Raw genomic sequence first — 23,730 nt, forward strand, 5'->3', positions numbered from 1 at the left:
AAAGTTCTTCTTGAAGGAACAATATTAAGTATAGACCTTGGTTGATGGAACAGTGCTAGAAACACCAGTGAGAAATCTTGAAGCAGTGAAATATATTTTGATAGTAGATGCTGGAACATCTTGGATCAGTCATTGAAGAACCCTTAAGGCAATCTTGGAGCAGCCATCTTGAAGACAGATCTTGAAGCAGATTGCAGTGTTCTGGAGCAGGCTTAGCACACACACACAGTCACATCTTACAGATCTATTAAAGAAGTTTGTGGAGCAGCTATTGAAGAACCTTATTTGAGCAATCCTATTGCAGCATTTTGAAGATAATCCTACAGCAGCTCGAACTTTGAGACAGTCCTATTAAGGGATCAAGTGCTACAGACCTCGGACTGTATAGAAGATCAGAGGCTCAAACTGGTGCTATCTTGTTTCGTTCACATTGATAGTTGAGTTAGCACTCTTTGACACAGGTATGACAGTATTGTAAATTTTTGTGATGGGTACTAACCAGTGATGAAGGGCTCTACCTGTTGCAGCCTCAGACCTATGTGAATAAGTGAAGTTTCTGGGGAAAAGAAGTATGCAACTTGTATGCCTTCAACAATAATGAATCTGGAGGTGTAAAGCATCTGTGGGTCTGTCAAGAAATTGAAGGCTTGAAGGAGGACCACTGATATAAGACTTGGAAGAGATCTTGTGAAGCAGACCCTTGAAGTTTTGTAGAAGACCTATTGAGCACATCTTGGAGCTATCATTTGGAGCGACCTAGTGACAATCTTGAAGGCACTATTTTGGAGGTCTCTAGAAGACATCTTGAAGACATCATGAGGTGATTTGGAGACTTTGCTTGAATACATGAAGTGCAGTGGCGATACCTTCTAATTGAAAAGGTTGTCATTGACGATGTAGCGTGGAGAGTACAGTGAAGCTGAAGATTGACAGAGCTTAGTGAAGAAGATTTTGGGAGTCGTGAAGTACAACTAAACATATCTTGACGAAATGAAGCTGAGGGTTGGAGCCCAAGAGGTTGGAGCCTCGAAAAGACAAGGTTGGTGCCTTGAAGGATAGGGTTGGAGCCCTTGAGGTTGGTGCCTCAAAATTGACAAGGTTGGAGCCTTGGAAGTCCAAGTCAGTGCTTGGCACATTACAGGTTGGAGCCTGGGGAATTGAATATCAGTGTCTTCATCTAGGGTTGGAGCCCTACATATATTGTACTTGATTTATTGAAGAAATTAATAAAAGCATTTATTCTTGGTGTTCATTTTGTGTTCTAAATATAAGTGATCTAACCGGTAAAAGTAACAATTGAAAAGAAACATTGATTCACCCCCCTCTCAATATTTCCAACAGACTCAAATACATTTTATGAAGACCGAACCTAGTTACATTTTCCAACATCTTTCAACACCGAAATTAGTAGAAAAAAAGGTGCCATAAAACCCTCAGAGACACAACTCAAGAAAACAAATGTAATTGATCCAATTCAATGATGTTTATTTGATTTCAACTCCTCTTTATTTATAAATTTCTCCATGGGCTTCAAAATTGGAGGGGTTAGGGGTGCAACCCCCAATTTTGGGTTTTCTTCCCTAGTCGACCCAACTTATGCACAATGTTGCCCCAACATTGGAAAAATAGGGATTTTACCCCTTTATCAAGAATATAGCCTACAGGGTTGAATAAGCTATTTCGTCCTCCATTGGTCCATCAATTTGGAGAGGACATTACACAACAAACCCCACATGATTGTAACCTTGCGGGGACAACAATGGAAGTGGGCAGTCAAGAGTGGCCATGTTGGAACTCGCAGGTTGTGTATACCATGCACACTGTAACCCAAGTGATTCAACATTGGCCAGCATAGGGCAAAGGCATGGTTGTGGAACACCACGACGGATCCGCTGATAGAGTTAGCGAGGGTGTGGTGTCCACCAAGGAAGCCAGTAGTCACAAAGGAGCTCAAACAGCCACCCAAGTTTGGGGGTGCATAAAGAAGTTTCTTGAGGCTTGTGTCGCAAGCTAGGTGCCACGTTGGGCATGACCAAGTAATTGTGAGACACAATGGCCAGTGGAAGTCATTGGGCAAGGTATCTGCCGCGACAAGCTAAGAAGAGATGCCAACAGGGCATGGTATGAAGGACAATACCAGTCGTGTAGCCAAGATTGGAGGGAGGTCAGCCCTCAAAGGAAGAGAGGGGTACTATACCAGTCGAGGGATTGGCAACAAGTTTTAGTGGGTGTCTCAAAGGACTGACACAAACCCACAGTTGTGCTAGAAGGACTTAGCATAAGAGCAATTGCAAGAAACATTGCAGTGACAAAGAACAAGGACCAAGAGGCTCTGAAGGTTGAGCAACTGAGAGGGAGCCAACCTTCATGTTTCGGAGGGGAGCAGCCGAAAGATTCCTTCAAGTCTATCCAGAAAGTTGTTTAGGAGAAGGAGGCTTCTAGCAACAATGCCAAGGGGAGTTGGACTTCGAGGATCTTTCCAAACCAAGTAGCAAAGAAGGCTTTCAATTCAAAGTGAGCAACCTAGCAACAAATACAAGTCCAGGATCGAAGAATAGAAGACAGTTCCAGAGGGTTGAAGTACTTCCATGGCTAAGTAGGAGTGTTGAATACTTCCATAGCTAAGTAGGAGTGTTGAAAATTGTAGCTCGGGCAGGTAATGCTGCACAGGCCTTGTGTCTAGGCATGCAGAAGTTGCCCATATTCTTCTTAGAACACTTGCTCAAGTGTGAGCAAGTTGCTAATATAACTTAGCCTAAGTCTAACTTAGGAAAAAGCACATATTAGTATGTTCACTTATTGAGCTAAAAGAAACTTTAAAAAGTAAAGTAATTTACTTTGGTGATTTTGTTTAAAAAGTAGATTAATTTACTTTTGTGATTTTGTATAAATCTTAGTCATTGATCTCAAGTGAGGCGAGATCTAATCTCGGTCACTAATCACTTTGAGATTAGGGTTAGAGTTAGGGATTTAACTCAATGTAAAGTCATAAAATAAAGGCTAAGGAGAGGGAGAAGACACACCATATAGTGGCACTAGCCTCACGATGGAGAAGAAGTGTGATACTCTAGAGTATAGGTTCCGAGGAAGTGCAAGAGAGAGCCTAATCCAAATCTGTCAAGGAGATCGAGCATCAATCTAGCGCAGATCTGCTGGATCAAATACAATACATTGAATTTTCTCAATTAAGCCAGTATCTAAGGACAATAACCCAATTAAGTTTGAGTCGTTAGTGATGAATTGATTTAATTGGGCAGAATCTATTTGTGTCAATGTTTTATGAAATTGGTTATTTAAATTTGCTTTTGTTGAATTTGTGTTAGAAAACTAGTTGTGTATTCATTTAATAGATTAGTTTTCTGCTAGAAATTAAATACCAGGTGCTAGGTTCACATAAATCTAACAAATTTCCCATCCATTTAGAAGTGGAAATGGCTCTAGGTAAGCAAGGGATGTGTTAAAAGTGGCAACTAGGGCCAAACTCCAATGGGTCATCTTATTTATGACAGCTTATATTTTTCTTGGATCCCTCTCTCCGAGAGGTGTAGGATTGATCTAAAGATCATCCGATTCTGACATGTACAAATGAAGTTATGAATTTATTTATGTTATGGACAAATTGTCAAGGTCGGCCAGCGAACTCATGTAGGCTCAGAAGACCAACAGTCACATCTATTCATCCTCAATGTTAGCCTTTAAATACATGATGCCTCATCCTCATTTGGACACACTCATCTTCACACATCTCTCTCTCTCCTCATCTGATTGGGTATGGATTTTTGGGCAGCGTCTCTTTCCACATGCGAAGGAAAGGACAGTCATTTTTTGTTTCAGCATTGACCAGGTTTGACCGAATTTCCAGAAGGTTGTTTTGGGCTACGTTGACCAAGCATTGACCTATTTTAGTGCGATTTTGGGTGGAGGAATTTTGTCCTAACAGGACGCAAATCTGGGCACAAGAATCGAGGCAATCTGACCTCTGTTTTGACCAGCGTTGATTGTACTAAGGTTGGACGCAGGGTTGACTTTTGTTTACCAGTTTTGACTAGACTTTTTTCGGACTGTTTTGGGTTGATTAGACTTGTTGTTGGAGGCCGAAGTTGACTATGTTTAACCGAGCTGAATTGAGGAAGAAATCTGCCTTGTTGACCAACGTTGACTTTTTTGGTTAGGGCTCTTTTGCTACTGTTATAAATTATCAGAATTTGTAAATTGTACTATCTCTCTGTTGACCTATTGAAGACTAAAAGAAGATTTGATCAAGGGTTTCCCCACATTGGGGTTTGTCCGTGGCTAGTGCCACATCTTGTGTCATCTTGTCTTGGCTTGTATTCTTCTGATTATGTTTATGTTCTGCATTTTACTATCATGTTGATGTGACTGCTAAACTGGATATTGATATTGGGCTAATAAAGAAATTGAAGTAAAATTGCTCTAAAGCATAGAACATACCATTGTTGCCTAAAATTAACATGGTATCAGAGCTAAGGTGAAAACAAAACCCAAGCAAGAATGAAAGAGGAATCACCAAAGACAGTTGGACAAGGACAAAAGACTCAATGAGTTCCTAATCCTACTTCCGGGCTGAAGACAAGCTCCATGATAAATCTGACTATCATGGATGGAAGATGTCCCTTGATTTGACCTTGGAAGAGAAGGAAGTGATGGATTATGTGGAGGGTAAAACCCTTGAGCCTCTTTCAAATGCATCAGTTGTTGCGAAGACCAAATACAATAAGGCTGAAGTCAAAGCGAAGAAGATTATCAGGATTCCATTGACAAGTATCTGGTGGCCTATATCTCCAAATTGAAGACCTCCAGGGAGATATACGACAGGTTGGTCGGCATGTTCAAGGTTAGTAATGCTAATCAAATTCTCTTTTCTAAAGAATAAATTCAACCATAATAAGAAGGGCAAGGACAAGGACATTCAATCCTATTTCTTGTGTATTATTGAGATCAATAATGATCTACTCTCGATTGGAGAAGTCATTCCTGACAAGGAACTTACTCGCACCACCCTTGGAGGACTCCTACCTGAGTGGTAATATTTAGAACCACTATACTCAACAATGATTGAATTCCAAAGTTTGAAGAATTGATGTCGAGATGCATTCAAGAAGAAACAAGAATGGTGGAGCAAGAAATGCCTTCTAATAGTAGCAACCCCATTACATTCATTGCTCATGCCAAGAGGAAAAACAATGCAGGTTCAAAGAAGCAAAGTCAAGGAAGACCAGGATTTAAAAATGGAAGGAATGGAAGATGCTCTCTTTGCAATAAGTTTGGCCACTATGCAAGGGAGTGTCCTAATAGAAGGGATACACCTCAAGATGATGACTGTCATAACAACTCCAAGGGCAACTTCAAAAACAACATCAAAGGAATGGCAGGTCAAATGGCAAAGGAAAAAGGAATGCGAGACATCAAGGAAATGGTCGACCCTCCAAGAAATCAAGGCACTCCAGGTATGAAGAATCCAATGTTGTTAACGATAAGCAAAAAGAGTACTATCTTATATCATCCCATTCCACTGGCTCTCCTCCGGACACTCTGGGAAATTGGTTGATTGAGAGTGGTGCCTCAAGGCACTTCACCGGATACAAGGAAGTCCTCCCTAATCTGATAGAAAAGGAGACAAACTTGGGGATCATCCTTGGAGACGATGCCACCTATCCCGTGAAGAGAGTAGGGAATGTTACCCTTCAATTGAATCAAGGTAACACTATTCATTTGCAAGAAGTACTATATGTACTTGATCTCAAGAAGAACCTGGTGTCCATTTCAGCCATGGAGGACAAAGGATTCAAAGTGGCATTCATGGAAAGGTACGTGTTTTTAAAAGAAATTTTAAAGATGCTTTTACTCTTGGGTGCAGTGTTGACACTTTGTATCAAGTTGGACGAAGTCCATTAGGAGCCATGTCTTGTGACACATCTCTACAATCTGAACTATGGCACCAGAGGTTTTCCCATCTTCATTATAAGGCCCTACTCAATGTGAGACAAACGGTGATAGGTATGCCCGAGTTCAAAGTAGAGCATGAAGGTGTATGTCTAGGATGTGTCGAAGGAAAACTTGCAAGGGGACCATTTCCCTCAAGTAATAGCAAGACCACAAACATATTGCAATTGATCCAATCCGACATATCTAGTATGATGCCGCTAAACTCCTTGGGAGGATACTTATATTATCTCACCTTTATGGATGATTATTCTCGCAAGACCTGGATCTACTTCTTAAAAAAGAAGGATGAAGTGTTCACCTGGTTCCAACACTTCAAACCTTGATCGAAAACCAATTCGAGAAGAAATTCAAGATATTGAGGACTGATAATGGGACCGAGTATGAATCCAATGAATTTCAAGATTATTGCAGAGAAGTTGGCATTAAGAGGTAGACTACAACGCCATACACTCCCAAGCAGAATGATGTGGTTGAAAGGAAGAATTTCTCTATTGTAGAATTTGTTTGTGCCATGCTTCATGATCAAGGTCTTCCAAAGTTTCTATGGGTTGAAGCTACAATTACCGCCATGTATGTTCAAAATAGATCCCCTCATCAAGCATTTGACTCCAGGACTCCTAAATAAATGTTCACTGGTAAGAAACCCGATGTCTCTCATTTTAGAATTTTTGGAAGCCCCGTATATTTTCATGTGCCGAAAGAGAAAAGAAGCAAATTGGGTGCATCTGGGAAGAAAGGAATCTTTGTGGGCTATAGTGAAAATTCTAAGGGATATAGAATTTATGTGGCTGGTCAAAAGAAAGTTGAGATAAGTCATGATGTCATCTTCAACGAAGATATGGCCCTCAAGAAGATCAACAACTTTCCTATCCTAAGGAAGGACAAAGAAGCTATAGGAAATCAAGGTGAAAAAGAGGACAAAATGATGCCTGATGTTGATGAACCTATGGATCCTATTTATGCTCTTCCTCATGAGCCCTCCTCCAAAAGGAGACCCTCATGGCTTAGGGAGACTCTTGAAGATGATGAGACATTGCACCAAGGGGGGCTTTCTGTGAAAGCAAGAAGCTGAACAAGTATCAAGGATATTTGACTGCCATGAGCACTATCATTCAAAATGAGCCTTCATCATTCGAAGAAGCCATGAAGCAACAAGTATGGAAGGATGCTATGAATGAAGAATACGAGTCAATTATGAAGAATGATGTTTGGGATGTGGTCCCTAGACCCCAGGACAAATCGATTGTCACCTCTAAGTGGCTCTACAAAATCAAGCATGGAGTTGATGGAAGTGTAGAAAAGTTCAAGGCTCTCTTTGTTGCTCGAGGCTTCTCTCAAAAGGAAGGTGTAGATTACGATGAGATATTTGCACCTGTTGCCCGATACACCACCATCCGCTCGATCATAGCCCTCGCTGCCTCGCAAGGATGGAACCTACATCAAATGGATGTCAAGGCTACTTTCTTGCATGGTTCAATCAAAGAGGAAGCCTATGTGGAACAACCCGAGGAGTTTGAGGTTCATGATCGGGAATCTCATGTATGCAGGTTGAAGAAAGCTCTTTATGGGTTGAAGCAAGCACCCCGGGCTTGGTATGAGAGGATCGATAGCTATCTGATGAAGTTGGGATTCACTAGAAGTGAAGCCAATCTGAACCTTTACTTTAAGGTTGAAAATGATAAACCTCTCATTCTGGTACTTTATGTGGACGACCTCTTTCTAACAGGTGCAGACCCTCTCATTCAAAAATGTAAGAGGGAGTTGGCTTCTAACTTTAAGATGAAGGACCTCAGACCGATGCACTATTTCTTAGGGTTGAAGGTCTGGCAAAAGCCAAGTGAAATTTTCCTCTTTCAAGGAAAATATGCTGTGAAGATATTGGAAAGATTTGGGATGGTGGAATGCAAGCCTGTGACTACTCCAATGGAACTTAACTTTAAGAAGTTATGTGGTAGTGTTGTTGGACCTAAATTGGGAAATGCTTTTGAGTATCGTCAACTCATAAGAGCACTGATGTTCTTAATGAACTCTCGTTCGGGCATATGTTTTGCACTTAACACATTGAGCCAATACATAGTTGAGCCTCATCATATACATTGGATTGTTGCCAAGAATCTTTCGAGATATCTTCGAGGCACAATCACTCATGGACTGAGATACACTGCCGGAAATGTGAGGCTAGCAGTGTGGTGGATCGCAAGAGAACTTATGGATGTTGTTTTTCTTTGGGTTTTGTTTCGATATCCTGGATGAGTAGAAAGCAGAAATCAGTTGCCTTGAGCATTGTCGAGGTCGAATACATAGCTGCTAGTATGGCCTCCTGTGAAGTTGTCTAGTTGAGGAAGCTCTTCAGTGAGCTGTTTGGACATGTGTTGGATACCACCGTGATCCTCTGCGACAACTAGAGTGGGATCCGATTATCAGAGAATCTCGTGTTTCATGATCGCTCCAAGCATATAGATATCAGGTACCACTTGATCTGGGACAATGTACAACAAAGAACGATAAGACTCCATCACATTGGGACTAATGAGCAAGTCGCCGATATTCTGACAAAGCCCCTGGGGAAGGTCAAATTCTTGGCCTTCCAAGAACGACTTGGAGTCGTGCAGAGACCCTCTTATGAGGGTCCTATATTGAGCTCTGGGAGCTCCCGGGGGCTTAGGGTACTTCTTGGAGCGGTGAGAAACCATAGGGTGAGTGGTTTGCTGTGTACAGGGTGAGTGGTTCATCCTTCCCCTGTGATACCCCTTGGCGACATGTAGGCAAAGACGAGTGGTTCATCCTTCTTCTGCTGAGACATCCTACCCATGCAGTCAGGGACTCATGGGAAGTACCTCTCATCTAGCCAATGAGTAAGGAAATGAGGATAGGGACCATAGTACTACCGATAAACACATCGTGTACTATTGTACTCCCTATCCTAGGATGTTCGATATTGATTTGAGATCAATGGGAACTCACTTCGGGTCAATAAGAGTGGTATGAAACACTCTCTTTTAATTGGAACTGACTTCGGGTCAATAAGGGTGGTATGAGACACTCTCTTTTTGATTGGGACTGACTTCGGGTTTGTAGAGAATGGTATGATACATTCTCAATCACTTCTTCTTCTTCATAGTTCAGCAGTGCAGAGCAGTGCATGGATGGCAAAGATAGTACAGATTGGCAGATGGATTAGCAGGTGGAGTTCTCCCTAGTTGAGAGGGAGTGTTAAAATTGGCAACTAGGGCCAAACTCCACATGGGTCATCTTATTTATGACAGCTAATATTTTTCTTAGATTCCTCTCTCTGAGAGGTGTAGGATTGATCTAAAGATCATCCGATTCTGACATGTACAAATGAAGTTATGAATTTATTTATGTTATGGACAAATTGTCAAGGTCGGCCAGCAAACTCATGTAGGCTCAGAAGCCCAACAGTGACGTCTATTCATCCTCAACGTTAGCCTATAAATACATGATGCCTCATCCTCATTTGGACACACTCATCTTCACACATCTCTCTCTCCTCATCTAATTGGGTACGGATTTCTGGGCAGCTTCTCTCTCCACACATGCGAAAGAAAGGACAGTCATTTTTTGTTTCAGCGTTGACCAGGTTTGACAGAATTTCGAGAAGGCTGTTTTGGGCTGCTTGACCTGTTTTAGTGCAATTTTGGATGGAGGAATTCTGTCCTAGCAGGCCGCAGATCGGGGCACAAGAACCGAGGCAATCTGACCTCTGTTTTGACCAGCATTGACTGTACTACAGCTGGCCGCAGGGTTGACTTTTGTTTACCAGTTTTGACTGGACTTTTTTTGGACTGTTTTGGGCTGATTAGACTTGCTGTTGGAGGCCAAAGTTGACTGGGTTTGACCGAGCTGAATTGAGGAAGAAATCTGCCTTGTTCACAAGCGTTGACTTCTCTAGTTAGAGCTCTTTTGCTGCTGTTATAAATTATCAGAATTTGTAAAATGTATTACCTCTCTCTGATGAACTATTGAAGACTAAAAGAAAATTTGATCAAGGTTTTCCCCACATTGGGGTTTGTACCTAGCTGGTGCCACATCTTGTGTCATCTTGTTTTGTCTTGGCTTGTCTTATACTTTTTATGTTTATGTTCTATCTGCATTTTACTATCACATTGATGTGATTGCTAAACTGGATATTGACATTGGGCTAGTAAAGAAATTGAAATAAAATTGCTCTAAATCATAGAACATACCATTGTTGCCTAAAATTAACAGGATGACAATGTCAACTGCTTTATAATTAACACCATAAAACTACCTCTACATATTTGGGCATTTGACTTTTAAGAGCAGTTAAACACAGACAACAATTAATTAACACCATAAAACTACCTCTACATATTTGGGCATTTATGACTTTTAAGAGCAGTTAAACACAGACAACAATTTCCTAAACTCGATGATACACTAAATATAATATATTTGGCATTAAATGAAGACTCACTAAACTAATTGAGAAACATCAAAGCTATTTATCTGTTAGGCAGTACTTACCTTCAAAATTTGCAGTAATGTATTGGCACTTTGCAATTCAAAATGTTGCTTATTCTGTGCTTCTTTCACCATTTCCTTCAATTCTACACCCTCTTGCTGTATCTATATATTTTATTCAGGAGGATTCACGTGAGTTCGTAGAACATAAAGATAATCCCACAATAAATTAAGCACAAAAAGCACTGGTGCGCTAACAATCAAGTCATGGAAAATTGCAGACATGTCCTTATTCACCTGAAACAGAGATGCAGAAAAATGTTGAATCTCTCTTTCATGCAACAAACATGAACTTGTGTTCTTGGATAAAAGTACATGCCCAAGTTGATCTGTCTCCTGCTCATAAATGTCTTTTCCTAACCCTGATGATTTAACATTACGGCCCTGATTGCAATTATTAGATTTCTGGATGTTGTCTTCCGGAGGTGAATCTTGCATTTGGCATCGATTATTGTCATTCTGAAATCCAGAGACAGGAATATGGCACCCTTCCTTTCTACAAAAATTTAAGTTCATGTCCTCTGTAACATCCTCTAAACTTCCAATGGAGATTTCATTGGGGCCTTGCAAGTCCACCTTCGCAAATGATCTCTCTCCTCTGCAAGAACCATTTCGTTCTTGAAGATTCGCAGAAGATTTCTCCTCTGGGACATTTTCCTCTGGATGAAAACTGCTTGGTCTACTTGAGGCATTTCTTTCAAAAAAGGAAACCTCTGAATATGAAATGCAGACATCTTTCCCATAGCCTTCTGTTCCAGCGTTATCAATTTCACTTGCCAAAAAAGATTCTATCTCTTGTTTTGATTCATCATATGACAAACATCTGCTGCCACTGTCATCTTGGAATCTCTGATCAATGTCAGGAGATTGCATCTGGCTATCTATTTGCAAGCTTTCACCTTGTCCCAAAACCACAGAGGACCTAGCAGGTGACAAGGGATTTGAAACTTCAGGAGCGCAGAACTTGTCTTTGTGAGGTGGGTATCTTTGCCTCAGAAACAGCTCAACCAGGTTATATGTTTGTTCGTGATCAAGCTCGAATTTGAAGTGGTTGCTTTGGCCGTAATAATTAGCTCTTATGACATCTTTAAAATCACTTTCTCGAAGTGGATCACATTTCTGGAAAATGCGAGCAGAAACCTATACATGATAACAAGAATATTCAGAGCTCATCTAGTAGGTCTATAATTTCCAAGGGAATACAACCTAGGACTACTTTCCCTTAGAAATGAGTGCACTATGCAAAGCAATACTCAATAAGATGGCAAGAAATAACATCCTACTAACAATGTACTCTGGATTTCTACACAACTGTGCTTAATGCAACAACTTTCCACAAAAATCTGTTAAATTTTGAGAAAGCCGGTCATCTCTCTTTTAGAGGCAAATGATACCTGTGCAGGAAACATTGTTTTCCCTGAACCATGTTGAACCCATGCAGTTGCATCTATATTCCTCTTACCATCACTAATCGCTTCATAAATACCATGTAACTTCTTGTCTGTATAGTTGAACAGAAACAGAGGCATCCCCTTTCGAATGTTTTGCACATACACCATATGACGGCTGGGCAATCCTGTGACAGAATCAAAGTAACTTAGCTAATTATTTCTATTCATACAGATAATCAAGCAGATGAGGCATAGATAGCACAATATCATAGTTTTATAGCAATCACTAATAATTCATCAAATGAATTATATACGGAAGTTGTATGTGAGTTCAAATTTGAGTGTCATATGAGCAAGTTTAAACCTATACCAAGATACATTCATCCAAATGATACGCATTTGTTACTGGAAGTGTTAAATGCCTTGGTCTTTTTTGTTCCCAATTTAGCTTGCCAAAGGCATTGTTAGCCTTGATATTGTCTATGAATTTTGAATGTACAGGGTATACATCTATTCACAAGACATCTCAATTAGAATACAACTCAATAAAAAGGTCTAAGTTTTAGCTGTTGCACTTCACTATTATGAGGATTCATTCAATTCTATTGGTGAAACCGTGAATGTCCTTGTGTCTATTAGAATACATTGTGGGTGTTTGGAGGTTAGTTACCTGATGTCAATGTCAACCCTAAGGATCGACTCAGTTGTCAAGTAGACCATGTTAGTCCACCAAGTCTCTACGTTGAGTTGATATATTAGTCAATTCGGAATCAACTAGTGTTCTGTTGGCTAGTTTATCTTAATAGCCAGCAAACTTAACTTAGTTAGCCTTTAGGTAACAACCTTTACATGTCAGATTATATGTGTATGTATGTATTCAAAAGAGATTTAGACCTCCAAACACTTAAATTAGGTACATGCATACTTATATTATAACACAATATTGCTCTCTTTCTTTCATCTATTGTCTAATAATAGAATATTTATTGCACTGATGGGCACTTTACAGCCCAATATGGGAGAGATGTTGTGGTGTGTAATGTCCTGGGTTTTCTATTTTGGCTAGGGTTGTCTTCAATGAATCAATAGTACACATTCATAATAATATGTAGGCACAAATACAAAGATGCAACAACAATACAATTCTTCAATGAAATCACACAGATTTAGGGCAGGCTGCCTCAATGAAAACAGAGAATGAACCCAACCAATGATGACAAATATAAAGATGCAACAACAATACAATTCTTCAATGAAATCACACAGATTTAGGGCAGGCTGCCTCAATGAAAACAGAGAATGAACCCAACCAATGATGCACATTATACTACAATTATAATGTTGATAGTAATTGTGGTCCTTCAGCAATTTCACAGAAATTAGAGTTGGCTTCCCACAACAGTAGATGTATCCAACTATAAATCCACCAGTAAAGTACTGAAATAACAGCAATTTAGAAATCAGATCCAGCTGTAGCTAACCAAATCTAAATGGACTATATTAATAGATATCTACTGTGCTATTTTGGCTTACTATGACAGGAGTCCAAATCCCATAGACCTAGGGAATAGGGTCCAGCTGCTCATCCTGATGGTACCCACAGCCCAGAAATATCCTTCTTCTGTGTCCGTCTTTCCACAGTCACTTTCACCCACTTGCAGCTAGGCTGTTGTCCGTGGCCCTGCGGCTGCGACCTGTGGATGCAGCCTATGTCACACGCTTCAAGTTCGAATTCAAGTTTAACAACGATTAAGTTCGATTCGAATTCGAATTTTCCGATCAAGTTCGAATGAAGTTCAACATTAGGTTCGACTATACATATTTTTCAATATATATATATATATGACAAAATAATAATAAAAATTCAAAATTGATAAATAAACACATGAATACAAATTCTTATTAGTAAACATACATGAATAATGTGATCATTCTAACGTTTAGTTAAATGCTAAGTTACCAGGATTCGGATACGGATACAGATACGGATCCGGATCCGCTAGTTTTTTGAAAATCTAAGATCCGGATACGGCAAGTATACGTCATGTACAATATATATATATATATATATATAATTTTAAAAAACACCTTAGAGCTAAAAAATCAAATACTCCATGAAACCATCAAACACTTTTAGAAAATTGAATGATAAATATGAAAATTAAAACATTGAAATGGTGCATCGTCCCTCATACAAAGTAACAAAAAGCATCATGATTCATAATATCATAAGTGATAATAGTAAATACATTTACAGATCATCAATTGGATCTATATCTTCTGCATATTGCAACTCTACATCATAAATAGATGATGGGGGTCCTAGAATGTAGGAAGTTGCATCAGTAGGCTGGATTGGTGGTGGAACCTCAAGTAGGTTGAGGTGAGTCATGGCATTCAGTGTCAGGTTCAAGTCAGAGATCTCAGGCTCCACATCCCACATCCTACTCGGACCTTTTTTATACTCTGGTTCAACATGTGATAGAAGACGGAGGTTGGAATGAACATAAACAAGGTCCTCAGCCTTTGCCGCTCCCAACCTGTTTCGCTTCACTGAATGGATGAAGCCATATGTACTCCAATTCCTCTCAGTTGATGAGGAACTAGCAACCTGTGATAACAACCTGGTGGCTAGAGTAGAGAGATGAATGCTATCCCCACCATGGAAGCCCCACCAAGTAATAGGATCAAGATGTCCTCGATCATCCATAGCTACTAGATCTGAAAAGCTACCAGTAGACTGTACAAACCCTCCAAATTCTTGGTGGACTTCCATTGCAACTCCCATATCTCTATAAATTTTCTTCAAGGCTATCTTGTATCCTTGTACCACTTCAAAATCTTTGTTTGGTGTTGTTCTACCAGGTAAAGACAAAATTTTAGAATGATAGTATTTAGGGTGTAATGCATATGTGAGAAGGTGTAATGGTGTGGTCATTTTGTTCCACCTTTCTGTAACTATTTCCTTCACTAAATAATAGAATGTTTCATAAGGGTCATTTTCACTTGCCCTGATAATTTCTCTTATCCTCTCCAACATACTGTCAATGTTTTCATAAACTTCACCCAAGCAAGGTGTATCTGTATCAAATGCCCTGATCAAGGTCAAGATTGGTTCAGTGAACCGTAGAAGATATTGAACCTTGTCCCACCATGCATCATCAAGAATGATGGACTTAATTTTTTGCCCTCTATCAGAAGTGGAAGTCCTCCATGATTCCCAAAGAGGGTCAATGACCATTGCTTGTAGTGCTTGTCTCACCTCCACAAGTCTCTTTATGACAAGAGTGTGGGAGGCAAAACGAGTTTCAGCAACCTACAAGTTTCAAAAAGTCAAATCTCAAATAAGAAACCATATATAAATTTGTAATTAAAAATAAGAATTTCTAATACAAATAGTATTGATTAAAAAAAGTACCTTCAGTAGCTCCAACTTTGCAAAACCCCGATAAATGGCTTGGGACATTGAATGATTTGTTATGAACATTTGGATTTCTTTTGATGCTACATATATTTCATTAATCCATTCAATCTCACCAATCTTGGCAAGCATAAGGTTCAATGAATGTACTGCACATGGAGTCCAAAAGATGTGATCATATCGACCCTCCACAATCAAACCTGCAACTTTACAAACCTGTGCGTTGTCCGTAATGACTTGGACAACATTATGTGGCCCCACACTTTCTATTGCCTCAATAAGAATTGTGGATATGAAAGATGCGTCTTTCTCTATTCCACTACAATCAGCAGCCTTCAAAAACATTGCCCCTTGGGGGCATACTACGACAACATTAATTAATGGACGGTTTCTTTGGTCTCTCCATCCATCAAAAATGATGGCCACCCCTGTTTCTACCCATGTATCCCGGATTGCCTGTAGCTGTCTATCCACAGATTGTCTCTCTGATGCCAACAAAGTAGTGCGGACCTTTTCATATCCAGGGCTTTTGTACCCTTTTGGCGCTTCATTAACTGCCTTAATCATTTGTTGCTAGTGAGAGGAACGCACCAAATTGAATGCTATCCCATTTGCATAGATGCAACGAGCTACATGTTCATCAGCTATGTCTCTACCTTGATTATTGAAACACGCTTCAAGAGGACCTAAAGTGGCCCTTTTATTAGATGTGGCAGCAGGATCAGATGGCAATGGAGGCCTAGTTGTAGAGCTTTGCACAGGGTGTTTTCCCTTAGCAAGCTTCCTATCAGCAGCTTCTTGCAAAGATGCATAGAATTTCATTTTTCCAGGACTCAAACCTTGGCCAGGTTTGTCGTTTGCATCTTTTGGCCCGGTGCATACTTGCACCCCTGTGTTAGTTTGACCAGTGAGATGGGCCTTCACTCTAGCATATGAGCCATTTTTTATATCTTGGCATTCATTGCACTTCCACTTAAATGAACCACCTCCGAGATTTTTTCCAATAATCTCCACATACTGCCATAGAGGAGATTTTGGGTCTGTTTTGATGATTTCCCCTTCACTATGTTCATGTTGTGAATCTTGTGATGGTTCCATTATGACTATTGGTTACTTGCAAGTTGCAACTGTATATAAAAGTCAAATTATAATATATTTAAAATCAAATTATCAATAAACAATTAAAAATTAAATTGTAAATACATTAAAAAAATAAATAAATTTAAATAGCATTGCACCCTAAATACTAAATACATTAAAATTAAATTTAAATACATTAAAATTTAAATATGCAAATATTAATATAAATTACTAAATATTGTAAATATAAAATATTATAAATTATAATGAATTAAATTTATATTTGATATTTGTATATAATATATATTATATATTATATATTACATAATTTATATTTGACATTTGCAATTAAATTTATATTTGTACATAATATATATTATATATTATATATATAATATATTATATATTATATATCACAACAAATGAATATTAAACATTGGTACAAAATATATATTTATTATTATCCCCTGCATAAATTTAAATTAAATACACAGTCTAATGAATATTAAAAATTTAAATACCTTGTGAAACCGCGACTGAAGACAACCCAAACCCGGCGACTGTGTGCTGATTGACCCAGCGACTGTGTGCTGATTGACTGCGACTGTGTCCGGGGGTGAACAGTGCTGCGTGCTGCTGAGGGTCACTGTGCTGCGTGCAGGGGGGCCAGCAGCGTGAACAGAAGTGTCGCGGTGCTGCGTGCAGAGGGGCCAGCAGCGTGACCAGAAGTGCTGCGTGCTGCGTGCAGGAGGGACCGGTGGTGAGCCCGGGACAAATAAAGGTGTGCTGGAGGGGCCGGCGGTGAGCCCAGAACAAATGAAACTGTGCACTGTGCAGGAGGGGCCGACTTGCGAATGCAGACAAAAAGGGTGAATGCGGACAAAAGCGGAGCAGGGTATGACATAGACGGCGACCACATTATAATATACACATTAAAATATAATATCTAAACCTAAACCGACAATCGAAACATAAAAAATATCTGCTTTTTGCTGACTTTTCGGCGACCATATCACCGTTTCCGGCAGCCACCAGCGGGATCCGTATCCTGCAAAAATTTGTCGTTTCCAAAACCGTATATTTATCAAATACGTATTTTCGCCGTATTTTTAGCGTATCGTATCCGGATCCGTTTCAGATCCGTGGATCCGGCAATATTCCTCTTGCCTCTGCCGGATCCGGTAACTTAGGTTAAATGTAAACATACACAATAGTAGTTTGCAAAAAGGAATGACATAATTTTGAGTCTTCAAAATTTAAATGAATGTCAAATACTAGTAATCTTTTAAAAAATCACATAATTATAACATAATCAAAATTTAAACATACACATTACAATACAACTATATTAAGAACTCATTGTAGAACATCTTCAAATTTCAAAATTTGAAAAAGGAAGTTCACTTAGAACTCACGAACTCACTCACGCAGATTTCACTCACTCACTCAGAACTCACTCGACACTCGCAAGCTATGCTAAATCCTTAATGCAGCGTTGTTTATAAAGGATTTTTTTGGCGGGAAAATTGTTGAAAACCAACTGCCAAACCTAATTTGAATCTCAACAAAAAAAAATCGAATTCAATTAAATTCAACTTAAGGTTCGCTTTCAGGTTCGAGTTCAAACACGTTCGACTTTCAGGTTCAGCAAACCTGAACAAATTTCAAAAAGAAATTGAAGTTCACCAGACCCTGTGACATAGAATGCAGCTACGGCTGTGGCCTGCGATCCCCCAACAGACTGTCCAATGAAACTCACTGCTCTTGCTATATCTAGAACTGTTTTCAACAAGCCTTTAAATTGTGCCTTTGCTGCCTACAAACAACCCTCAAACTGCTCTCAAAGAACTGTAGACTGAATCCTTCAGCTTGACCAGAAGATCTCCTTAATGTGCCAAATCAATAATCATCAAACTACCTTGAACAATAACAGATAATGGATGACAAGAGGTGACTAACTAGGGTGGAATCTTTCACCACCGAAATCAGGAGACTAGCTAGGGTGGGATCACCTCCACCAAAACTAGACAAGGAGAAGGGACCTTAAAACCCTCAAAGCCTCAACTCAAGAAAATCAGAGATATTCCAATCCATGACATAGATGATGTTGAGTTACATTTGCTGAGATGGGGCTATGCTACACATAGTAGGACTGCTGCTCTCACTTTTGTTGTTTGTAATAATTCATTGTTCTGGGCAGTGTTGTTAAAATCGCGATTTTATCGTAAAAGCGCGATTTTTTAATTTCGCCGATTCAAAGCGCGATTTTTATCGAAAAAATCGCCCCTTTTTTTTATAGCGATTTTTATCGAAAAAATAAAATCGCGATTTTTTCACTTAAAATCGTGAGGGCGCGCGGCAGCGGGGTTTTATATGGGAAAAACGATTTTTTTTTAATTCATTCAGCAGTCCGCCGCGGAGGAGAAGGAGAAGAAGTGAGGGAGAGGGTTGCCGTCGGTTGTGGGAGCGAATCGAAGCGATTTTAGGAGGAATCCAAGCCAAGATCGCCAATTTGTCCATAAACCAGGTATGTAGATTAATTTTTTTTTGTTTTGGTTCTATAAAAACTTTGTTTTTCATTGTTTTTAAAGAATTTTTGGAAATTTTTCATTGATTTGGGATGGGTTATTTGTTATGACTATGAGAACCAATTTTTTATTTTTATTTTCTCATTTTCTTTAAACATTGTTTATTTTTTTTTATTTTTCATTGTTTTTTGGCATTTGGTTGGGTAACTTGGGTTTAGAAATTGGGATTTTGGAAATAATTAGCTTGTAATTTTGCAAATGCTAAATTGTAATTTGTATTTACTATTATCATTTATGTAATCCTAAATTCCTATTTCCTAATCCTTATTTTTCCATAGGTTTGCAAATTCAAAATTCAAAAACAAAAATGCCAAGGAAATTGGATCCTTTCTGGGAATATGGTGACCCTAAAACTCCGAATGATAGACAAAACTTGTATTGCAAGTTGTGTGGAAAGGAAATATTCGGGGGGGTGTACAGGTTGAAGTTCCACCTTGCACAAATCCCTGGACGTGATGTGGGGCCCTGTCTAAAGACAAATGCTGAAATTATCCAAAAAGCCATGAGAGCATTGGGAGAATTAGAGCACACTAGAGACGCCAAAGAAGAACTCAAAAGGCAACTAAAAAGGTCAGTTGAAGGAAGTGGGCCAAGTGGCACAGGTTCTACTGCAGCGTCAGTCAATCCGGTAGCTGCATCATCATATTTTGTTCCTCGAACCACACCTGGTTCACAACCAACTATTGGTTCAATGCTAAAAAGAACTGAAAAAGAAAAAGCTGACAAGTTGATGACAAAATTTCTCCTCTGGAGTGATATTCCTTTCAGCATTATAAGGAATAATCCATTTTTCCAACCTACTGTTGATGCTATTGCCAGTGTTGGCCCGGGGTACAAACTCCCTTCTCTTCATGATTTCAGAGGCCGGCTTCTTCAAGATGAAAAGCGTGACTGCACCCAAAGATTGGAGGATTTTAGGGCATCATGGGCACAAACAGGATGCACTGTTATGTCAGATGGTTGGACTGACCAAAAGGGGAGAACCCTTATAAACTTCTTGGTTAGTTGTCCCTTGGGGACTATGTTTATCAAATCTGTTGATGCAACTCATCAAATCAAAGATGCAAAAACTTTATGTGATTTGCTGGATGTGTTTATTTTGGAGGTGGGTGCAGAAAATGTTGTCCAAGTCATAACGGACAATGCTGCAAATTATGTTGCTGCTGGTAGAATGCTTATGGACAGGCATCCTACTTTATTTTGGACACCTTGTGCTGCCCATTGTATTGATTTGATGTTAGAGGACATTGGGAAAATTCCCTTTGTCAAAGAGGTTGTTGACTCATCAAAAAGCATCACAAAATTTATTTACAATCACACATTTGTGCTTAGCTTGATGAGAAAATGCACCAACAACAAAGAGTTGGTGCGCCCCGCCATTACACGGTTTGCGACGAGTTTCATATCTCTTCAATCCCTCTTGAATTCTATGTGGGATTTGAAGAGAATGTTTCTTTCAGAGGAGTGGCGTGCTTCGTCAATGAGCCGCAAACCAGAAGGAGAGGCCGTCTGCAGACTAGTTTCATACCAGAAGGACTTCTGGGCGGGAGTGCAGGAGGTGTGCGCTGTTACAGAACCTTTGGTAAAGGTTCTTCGGTTGGTTGATGGTGAGAAGCCCGCAATGGGCTATTTGTATGAAGCCATGGATAGGGCCAAAGAAGCCATTCGGTCCTACTATGATGACAAGGGAGATGATGGGTTTCAGAGACAACTCCTTCTATGGAACGTCATTGATGAGCGATGGAACAACACACTCCATCGTCCCATTCATGCTGCTGGCCTTTTCCTGAACCCTGCATTTTCTTATGCATGTGGGTTTAATTTTGATGTTGAGGTCGTGGAAGGATTATTAACCTGTGTCCAGAAGATGGTGAGAACTTCAGAAGAACGTATGGAGGTCTCTAGACAAATTGAGCAATATAAGTTGTCAGCTGGCACATTTGGCTTTGAGATGGCTGTCATTGATAGGACGGTTAAAATGCCAGGTATTTTTTAGTTTGTAGTATGTACTTTGTAACTTTGTTTCAAATTTCATTGTTTCTTCAAATTCCATTTTTTTCTTATGTTTATTTAAAATTTTCTTTGTAATTTTGTTGTAGACGCATGGTGGAAGATGTATGGTGGCAGAGTACCCCTTTTGCAAAATCTTGCCGTGCGGATCCTCAGCCAAACATGCAGCTCCTCGGGATGTGAGCGCAATTGGAGTGTATTTGAAAAAATACACAACAAGAAGCGCAATAGGTTAACACTTAAACATTTAAAATATTGCAAATTTCCAAATAAATTTTTGAATTCATTAAAGTTTTAAACAATATTTTTTTTATAATATTAATTATTAATTTATTATTTCATGAACTTTGTACAGGTTGGAGTCCCATAGACTTAATGACATGGTCTATGTCTACTACAATCTTCGATTGTGGGTGAAACAACTAGAGAAGACACCTGATACGGAAGCCATCTCATTGGATGGGATTGACACCACTGCTGAATGGAGGGTTGAGACCGAGAGGCCTCTCATGGATCCCACTGAGGATTGGTTAGTGCAGGATGAGGGGGAGGAGGAGGGGGAGGAGGAGGAGGAGCAGGAGCAGGAGCAGGAGCAGGAGCAGGAGGAGTTGGAGGAGCAGGAGGAGGAGGTGACACCGCCTACCCGGGCTACCACTACCACCAGTAGAGGACGTGGTCTCCGTCCACCTCAGCCTCCTGTAGCTGCTACTACTAGTTCTTCAGCTTCTAGAGCACGTCAGACTCCACTGCCATTTCCACCACCACAGGCACCAGCTTCTACATCTAGAGGGAAAGAGAAAGTTGTGCCATTTTCTCGCAAGAGGGGCAGAGGAAATCAATAGGATTAGACTTTCATTTTATTGTATATGACATTATGACATGATGAGATACATTATCATATTTTTTGTTGATATTTTGAGGCTGAGTTGGACTTGGGACTCAGGACTTACTATTCAGGACATGATTCAATGTTATGTGTGATTTTAGCGCTAGAAATGATATTAAACATCTTATATATTAGTTTTTTTATCATATTTATGTGTCAATGTATTTATTTTATGTTGTAGATGGTTTAGATATTAAAAAAATTGAAAAAAATTGAAAAAAAATGAATATTTTTGTGCCAAACGATTTTTTCCCGCTTTTTTCCGATTTTTTCCCGATTTTAACGATTTTTTCCGCTTTTTTCCCGGCGCCGATTAAATCCCGATCGCGATGTGTGCAACACTGGTTCTGGGTCTTCTAGACTGCTTTTTCTTTATGAATGCAATCAGGAAGATTGTGCTTCTTCCTTTATTTGATTTGGAGAGGACCAGAGAGATAGATGTCTGAGATCAACTTAGGTCAAACTTTTCATATATCAGAGACTTGGCAAATTAATGACCTTTGGACTGTCATATCAATACTTATTCTAATTCTGACTGACTGTATGACTAACTGCAAGTCTAATGCCACTCGTACCTCACGCAAGAAAATCATACATTATCTGATGTAAATGCCTGAGGATGAACTATTTGATGCTTGATCTATCTAACGCCGCTTCATAAGAAATGCTTTCATTTTAAGATCTGATACCCTTTGTCTAATTTGAAGGCGGATCTTTAAGCTTAAACACCCTTATTCAATCTGCAACTCTGATGCCAGAGTGATCATTTGACAAAGTGTTCAATCAACCATTCTCAAATAGATCAAGGACATGCAACAATGAATATTGTCATATACATATACTGCCATATGGTCATTGCACATGCATCAAGATCAAAGATTGAGGTTATTGTCATAGTCGTATAATGAGATTCAATATCCATTCATCACAGGCATGATTACTGTCACCTGTGTATAACTCACTGTAACATATGAGTTCATTATGCAGGCTTCAGAAAATATTGTGTTACCTCTATATGGAGTATGAGCCAAGACAAGTCACTCCAAAATAACTGACCACTATATAATAACAAAAATATACCCTCACTGCAATATATTGATACCACTGTAAAGATACCATAGAAGAATGAGCAAAGATATATCATTGGAAGTCATAAATGAACCACTGTAATATTGTGACCATAATTGAGATTTGTCTCACTGTAATTTCGATCCACGACATAGAGAGCGATATCCATCAGTGATATGTTAAAACATTACTGCAGTCTATCCATGTCACTAGGTTCCATAGGTCTGCTCTTTATATTTCTGATCAAACTATATATATATATATATATATATATATAGCCTTAGAACAGTGATACACGATCTCATCTTCTGCAAAACGTAAAACAAAGTGACAGAAATTTGATGACTGTTCATGTACCTTTGAATAGCATGGTGAGAACATATCTGAGAAAGAAATCTCAACTCCTTTTCTTGGAGGCTTAAACTTTTAAGTCAAGCCTTCGAAATATGCTGATGCCATGGGCTTGAGGGGGTCTCTGCTCCTTAAGCTTGTAGTCTGGCTATTCATATCAGAATGCTACTCAGCTCTCTCTACCAGTCATCTATAGCCTTAATAGTCTTCTAACAACTGCGGCTATCAAATTGTGAGGAATTTTTTTTTAATTCTTCCCTTGCTGGTAGGGCTATTTTTAGCTCACTGTATAGACTTTTAAACAACGATCAAGGGTTTGACCCTTCTTCAAGATTTAGTACATATGCCCAGAAATGTGACATAACAGTTCAGATTTTCTAATGTCTCAGCCTTGAAAGGTAGGCAGCTCACAAATGCTTCCAATTAATAGTGACAGCAGCTTCAATAATGGATAGGACTTCA

General features: G+C 39.4%; 2 protein-coding genes across 3 annotated transcripts in view; one reads left to right on the forward strand and one right to left on the reverse strand.

Annotated features, from left to right (window-relative positions):
- Window positions 1-23,730, reverse strand: part of LOC149237559 (uncharacterized) — a 225,235-nt gene that overhangs the window by 155,098 nt on the left and 46,407 nt on the right. For both annotated transcript variants that reach the window (XM_089372696.1, XM_089372697.1), the window contains exons 2-4: window positions 11,868-12,049; window positions 10,711-11,613; window positions 10,477-10,578 (exon numbers count right to left, since the gene is read on the reverse strand). In XM_089372696.1, the coding sequence (XP_089228822.1) occupies window positions 10,477-10,578; window positions 10,711-11,613; window positions 11,868-12,049 (1,187 nt within the window). The remainder of the gene's footprint in view (window positions 1-10,476; window positions 10,579-10,710; window positions 11,614-11,867; window positions 12,050-23,730) is intronic.
- On the forward strand, window positions 20,685-22,081 carry LOC149237561 (uncharacterized). Its single transcript, XM_089366839.1, has 2 exons — window positions 20,685-21,194; window positions 21,319-22,081. Exons 1-2 carry the CDS (start codon window positions 21,067-21,069, stop codon window positions 21,803-21,805), a joined length of 615 nt encoding a protein of 204 aa, XP_089222965.1. The 5' UTR covers window positions 20,685-21,066; the 3' UTR covers window positions 21,806-22,081.

This window comes from Pinus tabuliformis, chromosome 8, assembly GCF_031772625.1.
Source record: "Pinus tabuliformis cultivar Carrire ecotype Pingquan chromosome 8, CPIR1, whole genome shotgun sequence".
NCBI classification, from domain to species: domain Eukaryota; kingdom Viridiplantae; phylum Streptophyta; class Pinopsida; order Pinales; family Pinaceae; genus Pinus; species Pinus tabuliformis.